The sequence below is a fragment of the Rhinolophus ferrumequinum genome, chromosome 11 (assembly GCF_004115265.2).
Source record: "Rhinolophus ferrumequinum isolate MPI-CBG mRhiFer1 chromosome 11, mRhiFer1_v1.p, whole genome shotgun sequence".
Lineage (NCBI taxonomy): Eukaryota > Metazoa > Chordata > Mammalia > Chiroptera > Rhinolophidae > Rhinolophus > Rhinolophus ferrumequinum.
Window position 1 is genome coordinate 83,999,104 of NC_046294.1, and position 8,222 is coordinate 84,007,325.

Here is an 8,222-nt window from a genome sequence, read left to right on the forward strand (position 1 = left end):
ATTTGGGTCTGTTAGTAAACATGGCTTGTGCATTGAAGCATTGAAAAGTTATACTATAGGGAAGCATATACTTCTAGAAATTATGAAATATATTCAGAAATTTGCCATCCAATCCTAATAGAGAAGTACAATGAGATTAAAGTTGTTTTCATGCCTGCTAACAGAACATCCATTCTGCAGTTCATTGATCAACAAGTAATTTCAACATTCAAGTCTTATTATTTAGGAAATACTTTTCATGAGGTTATTGCTGCCATAGATAGTAATTCCCCTGATGCGTCTGGGCAAAGTGAATTGAAAACCTTCTAGAAAGGATTCATCATTCTAGATGCCATTGAGGACATTTGTGATTCATGGCAAGAGGTCAAAAGATCAACATTAACAAAAATTTGGAAGAAGTTGATTCCAACCCTCATGGATGACTTTGAGGGGTCAGGACTTCAGTGGAGGAAGTAACTGTAGATGTGATGGAAATAGCAAGAGAACTAGAATTAGAAGTGGAGCCTGAAGATGTGATTGAATGGCTACACTCTCACGATAAAACTCATGGATGAGGTTGCTTCTTATGGATGACTCAAGAGTGTGATTTCTTGAGATGGATCCTACTCCTGGGGAAGATGGTATAAAGATTGTTGAAATGACAACAAAGGGTTTAGATTATCACATAAACTTAGTTGAAAAAGCAACAGCAGGTTTTGAGAGGACTGACTCCAATTTTGAAAGAAGTTCTGCTCTGGGTAAAATGCTATTAAATAGTTTCACATGCTACAGAGAAATCATTCATGAAAAGAAGAGTCAATCGGGAAACTTTATTCTGCGTTTCCCGCAAATAAGCCCTAGCCAGACAATCAGCTCTAATGACTCTTTTGGAGGAAAAATTAATATAAGACCTGGTCTTATTTTACTATAATATAAGACCAGGTATAATGTAACATAACATAACATCATAACATAACATAACATAACATAACATAACATAATGTAATAAATACTTAGTCTTATTTTACTATACGACCGGGTATAGTATAATATAATACCCGGTCTTATATTAATTTTTTACTCCAAAAGACACATTCGAGCTCTTTGTCCGGCTAGGTCTTATTTTCGGGAAAACACGGTAGTTCTCTTACTTTAAGAAATTGCCACGGCCACCCCGACCTACAGTAATCATCACCCTGATCGATCAGCAACCATCAGCATCGAGGCAAGACCCTCCATCAGCAAAAAGGTTATGACTAGCTGATGGCTCAGATGATGGTTATCATTTTTTGTCAATTGTTTTTTAATTAAAATCTGCACGTTTTCTTTTTTATAGACATAATGCTATTGCACACTTAACAGATTAGTGGAAACATAACGTATATGCACTGGTGTTGGCGCTGGACAGGACAAATAAGGGGCAAAGTGTGCCTCTGTTTGGTATCCCCTAGAGGTCAGTTCCTTGTGGCTGCTCCCCCCCTTCCCTCTTAACCTGGCAGCTCAGCCATGGCCCTCTCACCCCTCCAACATAAGCAAGAGGGTAACGTCCAGATGAAGTGGAGCTTGTTCATTTGCCCAGCCAGATCACGACTCTGGGAAGGTACTCAGGCCTGGAAGAGCTGCATCCTGGACTACTAAAGCACACTCCTTTGCCTGAGGAAGAAAGGTCACCACCTAGCCCCACCCCTCCACCTCTCCACCCCGCCTGGGTTTGCCAAAAGCCGGATTGGAGCGTGGTGAATGCGACTTTCTCTGGTCCCGGTAATATTGAGAAGGGACATGAGGACTATTTTTACAGCAAAAGAAACTAAGAGGTTGGATTCCAAGCCGGCTGCCTACGTTCTCCAACGCACCTACCAAGGCCCACGTTGTCAGTGGCACAGAGCAGTCTGTCCGGAAGCCTAGAGATTCCATTAGGACCATCCCTGTAGTTAAGCCCATGGGAAGTTAAACGCAGGTTGTGCTTTACGAGAGTTAAAAACCAACCTGCCCCTATTCTTCTTGCATCTCACTGAAGTCAAAGATAAACTTACTCTTGCTCTTCTATCCTCCTTCCCCCCATATCGCTGAATTTTCCAGGGAAGCAGAAAACATAATCCCTAGCCCCGGGGCTGGCGGGGATCTCTCTTCCACTAGCGATTAGAGACCACCACTGTCTATGGAGTGGCCTTTGTTATCTTACTTACTCTCTGATAAATAAACTTTTACTTTAAATTCCTCATGGGCTCACATTTGAATTCTCTCCTATGTGAAACCAAGGACACTCTTTCCTTTTGCTGCAACACTGGGACTTACCTTTTCCCTTCCAGGGAAGACCCACCCTCTCACTCCCCCTGGGGCGCTCCCTGCAGAGTTCCGAACTGATCCGACGTGGTGCTTCGGCAGCGCCTCTCAACGGTCCTGGGTCAGCTTCTGCCGCGCTGTGTGCGGAAGAGGAACGGAGAGGGCGGAGAGGCTGAGCCCCAGCACCTGGCCCTTACCTCGGATGGCGAGATCTCATACACGCCCGCGATCTTGGTGTAGAGCTCCTGGATGCTGGAGAAACGCTCCGCCGGTCTATGCCGAGCGCCGGCTGCGATGCAGACTTCCGCCTCCTTGGGTTGGCACCACGGACTTTGCTCTGGGGCCACACCCCGCAGGTGAAAGCCTGAGCTGGACCAAGGGCAGTGGCTCTTCTGCCTGGTGGCGCCGGGCAGGGAGGGCCCGGTTCTCCACCCGGAGGAGCTGCATCTGGACCCGGAGCTGCCATCTGTCCTTCTCTGGATGAATCTGGAGAAAAGAAAAGTTGTACCCGTTCCCTCATCTCATCTCTGGGCTTCGAAATAATGTTTTGAAATACATAATACACATATATAGAATTATAACAAGGATATTATGTTGACATAGTTGTCAACATTTTAAATGACCCATTTGTTACATAGTTGTATAGCAATTCTTTATTGACACACTAAATAAGATTTAGCAGGCAGGTCTAATATTTTACAATAATTTTAAAGTGATGTTTAGCTTGAGTGATAATTCCAGCTTCCGTAAAAGTATTGTGAAATGAAAATATCTGTGGTTTCAGTTGGTGAGGTACTGAATGGTTCACAGGTACTGAATGATTTGTCCACTCTATTCATACGTGAAGAGATTACTAGACTTTGTTTAGAAGCTAGTGAACATGAAGATGTAATTTTTTTCCCATTCAAGTTTACAGACTTCCCAAATTCTTTCCTTGGCCTATTTGGGCGGGGTGGGGGTAGCATTGGGGGTTTGGGGGTGGAGTCCATGGACCCCAGGTTAACAGAGGATGACAGAGCTTCTGTGATGGGATGCCTGGCTTCTTGGTGACCTCAAGAGGCAGAACCTGCCTGGACACTTACATGAGAGAGAAATAAACCCCTATCTTTTCTGAATCACTGCATTTTCGGAGTTTTGTGTTTATTTGGTTTTGTCTTTTCCAGAAGTTCAGCCTGCCCACATCTGCCGTTAAGTATCTCTTCACTCTGTAGTCTTTTTTCCCTAATCATTATTGCTGCCTGGTACAGGTATTTGTTTCACTTTATTGAGGTATAATTTATATACAATAAGAGAGCATGCATTTCAAGTGCATTTTTATGAGTATGTACTATCAAATGTACACACCTGCATAGTATCAATATATAGAATATTACCATTACTCCGGAAAGTTTCCTTTTGCCATTTCCCAGTCAATTCTTCCCCCTACTGTGCTTTCTTCTTTTCACATATCGTGTTCTGGTATCTGCACACATCCAGAACCAAGATAATTAGAAGAGCCCATATGGGCAACTTTGACTTGTTTCCATTGTTAATTTAAATATCTCACCAGATTTGATTAAATGTATGATGCTTGATGTATGATATTTGCTGTTTTTTATGTCTTCTGTTAGATTAAGAAAACTCTCTTCTAAAAACCAGTTTGCTAAGTGTTTTTCATCACTAATGGCAGTTGAATTATTGTCAATGGCTTTTTCTGATTGACTGGAGTGGTTATATGATTTTTCTCCTTATCTCTAAATGTTTTCTAAAGCTAAACTACCCTACCTTACTGGCTTAAACACACAACTGTGTTATAATATATGTTGCACATTGCTCCATAAGTCTGCTGCACATAAAAGTACAAAGCATGTAATTATGTTTGAAAGAAATATGGCAGCAGTTTTTTCTTTTTTTAAATTGTGCATACCTAGGTCTTAAGTTCAAGCAATCCAAATTGGGGTTGTACAGAAAACTTCTCTTTCAGGTACATAAGAAATCACATAGAATAAATTTTGTTGTAGTTGCTTGTGTATCTAGGCGTATAGTTGTGGGGAATTAAATAGACTTTAATATGTATTGTTAGGAAATGATTACAAAAATGTAGTGGATGTGTAATAGATACTATATAGCAGGTAGAAAGATGCGACTTACTACATTTACATATAACATGCAGGGCTCTTAAAAACAGTGCTAAGTAGAAAACGTAAGAAATATTACTAGACTTTATCACATAATTCTTTATGTAAATTAAAAACATACACAAAAATGCAACACAAGGATACACACGTATTCAGAGACACAAATTTAGAAAATCTTCGTGCTCTTCTGTTTATGACACATCCTCTGCCCACCTGGGATGGCTTGCCCCTACACCAATCTAAACTCTATAGTCAGTCAGTCCCCCATTGAGGACCCACCTTTACAGGAACCTTTTCAGACTAACTCTAGACTACATTGATCTCTCCCATACTCTGCATTCCTGCGGCATTTTGTACCTTTTCCACCCAGGCAACGTCACATATGAAACAAGGCAAAAATATTATTGGTTGTAGGCAGGTGTTTTTGACATACTTTTTAAAAAATGTTTTTATTTTTCAATTACAGTTAACATTCAATATCACTTTATATTAGTTTCAGGTGCACAGCATAGTGGCTATATATTTATATAACTTATGAAGTGATCCCTCTGATAAGTCTACTTCCCACCTGGCAGCATACATGGTTATTACCATATTATTGACTATATTCCTTATGCTGCACTTTATACTCCCATGACTATTTTGTAACCACCAATTTGTACTTCTTTCTCCCTTCACCTTTTTCACACTGTCCCCCAACACCCTTCCCACCTAGCAACCATCAGTTTGTTCTCTATATTTATGTTTATTTCTTTCTCCAACTAGATGTTAGGTTAAGTGGCTATATATGCTTGCTCCCCATGGAGTACTGGGTACTTTGGCTGGTTGGTTATTAGAAAAATATGTTATCTTCATGTCACGTTAATCTGTCCTTGTCAGGAAAAAAGACTCTCATTACTGCTTTTTGTTTGTTTCCCACACTTTTCTTCTGAACGTTCCCCCTTTTCTTCTCTTTCTCTTACTTGAGAGAAGATCTTGGCAGAGAGAGTGTTTCTAATTCTTTTTGCTTATTTTTTTCCCCTCCTTCACTGATCCCAGGCAAAATAGAGACAGAAAAAAGTTTTGCTTACTCATTTGGGATTTTTTTTTTTAACCAGAATATCGCATGATTTATTTCAGATGTAACACTAATGTTAAAATCAACAAGTTTAATTCTTTTTTTTTCTTTTTTTTTAATTAATTTATTTTTAATTTATTGGGGTGACAATTGTTAGTAAAATTACATAGATTTCAGGTGTGCAATTCTGTATCATATCATCCATAAATCACACTGTGTGTTCACCACCCAAACAAGTTTAATTCTTAACTGCACCAAGTAAACTTAGCCACAGGAAGCTGAGGGAGCTTTTATCTTTCACCCCATATATCACAGTTTCCCAATAGTTCTGTTTTTGGAGGACTTTCAATTGATGAGCAAACTGCTTTGGGGATACTTCAGAACTTCTTTCCCCAAATAAAAATTAATCTGGACATATTGCATAGATTTCTCTGCAGATTCTTTTCTTTAGAACCTAAATGCAATTACCATACAGTGTAACTTTTACCTATTTGCTCCACAGTAAAAACTGTCCTAAAAAATATGACGGATATATCCTGTGATCTTCCTATTAACAGAATTGTTCTACCTCAGTGATAATTTTATGAAGTACATGTTTCTCACTTGTTTTAATGACTTCTCCTCCTGGGTAGTTGGAAAAGTTCTTGTGAGTTCTCAACTGGCTCTTGTGGCTCTGGAAAACTCATTTTTCTTGCCTTTGAAGACATTCATTTTCATCTATTTGTATTCACTGTCGCTTGGCCTATTATTATCTTGGGGAGCAGATTTAAAGGGGGCAATAAAGGATAGTGCAATTGGGGGTGGTATATTTCCACAGGATCTGCTGCCTGTGTTTCCCAGAAATTCTTTGAGAGCCCTGTTTCTGTCACCATATATTACCAGAGACCCTTGGGAATGGAAATCTCTTACTTGTAAGACAGCTGAGGTCCTTGTGGTCATAAGTGTAAAAATACCCCCAAATAACCCAAATGGTTCTACTGTCTGGGTAGATTTTTCCTCTGAAAACCTGGGATTTCCAGACAACTCCAAATAAGAAGATATACTGTCAGTGGACAGTATGCAGAAAACTGATGAGCAGTTGAGATATTTCTACCAGTTTCAAAAGGAGCTAATAAAAGGGGAAGGATTATTTGTTCTGTAGGATAAAGAAAGGGGGTACAGTTCATTTTTCTGCTTAGGAGGCTCTTCTCCTCTGCATCAGGGACTTCCCTGACTAGAACCTTCAGTTTCCTCAAGACTGTTACTTCATCTCTGAAACATAAATCCAACTTCATTTCTTTTCTGTGCCTGGATGCCTAAACCCTGTGCCAATTTCTAAGATTTAATTTGGAAGATAACAAGCAAACAGTCCTGGTTTAAAGTCTTTCAAACACTCGGGAAAAACACAAGTTATTTATTTGTTTATTTCTAAATGGTCACCTACCATAACTTAGGAAAATACATACACATACACACACAAATCCATGTGAATGTCATGGCATTGTGAAACTGTCTAGAAAGTTCCAAACACTCTCAGTTTCTGTACATATCTTGATGAGGACCGGTAACAAGCAGTCCATAGACTGGCACATGTATGTCTGTGACTGCACTTTGAGAAGCACTGCTATAGAGGAAAGGGTATGCAAAAAAAGAGGGTGGTAGAAATACACTCCAGGACAGGAGCTTAGAGCAGAAAGGTCTTCAGTGGGGAGCATGTGAAGCCAGGGCAGGGCTGATCTGGGCATTCTGATATTCCTATATTCCCTTTGCATATCACAGGCCTGCCTTTGTCATAGAGAGAGAGCCACAACTTAATGTATTAATGAATTTGATAATGTGTATGATAATGAAGAATTAAGTCATTACGCTCAGCAATGTGCATATATTAATTCACTCATTTATGCATTCATCATTTATGTAGTACCTATGATGTTTTAGATGCTAGTGATTTAACCATGAATAATAAAGTATGAGCCTTGCTCTTAGGGATCTCATAGTCTGGTGACCCTAAGATTGTGATCTTTAAAGCATTAACAAACTTGTTCCTAGAACATTCCATCCTACCCAGAACTTCATCTACCTCAAACGCACTGTATTCCTGTGTCTAGACATTCCCTGAGGACAATATACCCTTCTGGTGACTTAACTTTCAGGTGCCAGATCCAAAATGGAATTATCTTAAGCTTGATTCTTGATTCAGGAATATAGTCTGGGGAGAAGAAGCTGTTAGATGACAGCAAAATTAGTGACTATGCTCTCCCAACATTTCTTTATTTTATATTAAAATAGATATTCCAGTGTCTCCTGTGTTTATAGTCACTATCACATTCCTTAACTCTCAACCTTTTTGTGTCATTATGTTTTAGATATAGCTTTTAAACAGTTTAAAGAGTGATTTTATTTTAAATCTTAATTTATAAATCACTGACATTTAACAGTAGAATTTGGTCTATTTAAAGTGATTGTGATTACTAAAATGTTTGGCTTTATTCCCATCATGTTATTTTGTTAGCTTTATATTTACCATGTTCTTTTCCCCCCTTTTTCCTGTCCTCATTGAATGATGACTTTTTAATAAAATAGACTTTATATTCTAGAGCAGTTTTAGATTCAAAAGAACTGATTGGAAAGGACAGTGAGTCCCCATATTTTCTGTGTCTTCTCCTGTTTCCCCACAACACAAATACACCCAGACTCCCCAACTATCAACATCATGCACTGGAGTGGTACATTTGTTATGACTGATGAACCTACAGTGACACGTCATTACCACTCAGAGTCCATAGTTTACATTAGGGTTCACTCTG

The 8,222-nt window shown here is 39.3% G+C and overlaps 1 protein-coding gene across 1 annotated transcript in view; it reads right to left on the reverse strand.

The window, feature by feature from the left end:
* The window catches only part of LOC117029784 (NXPE family member 1-like), a 30,407-nt gene extending 27,625 nt beyond the window's left edge, over window positions 1-2,782 (reverse strand). Inside the window, 3 exon segments of the mRNA XM_033118961.1 lie at window positions 1,837-1,904; window positions 2,275-2,399; window positions 2,460-2,782. Of these exon segments, the coding sequence (XP_032974852.1) occupies window positions 1,837-1,904; window positions 2,275-2,399; window positions 2,460-2,782 (516 nt within the window).
* Window positions 2,783-8,222: the final 5,440 nt, after the last annotated feature.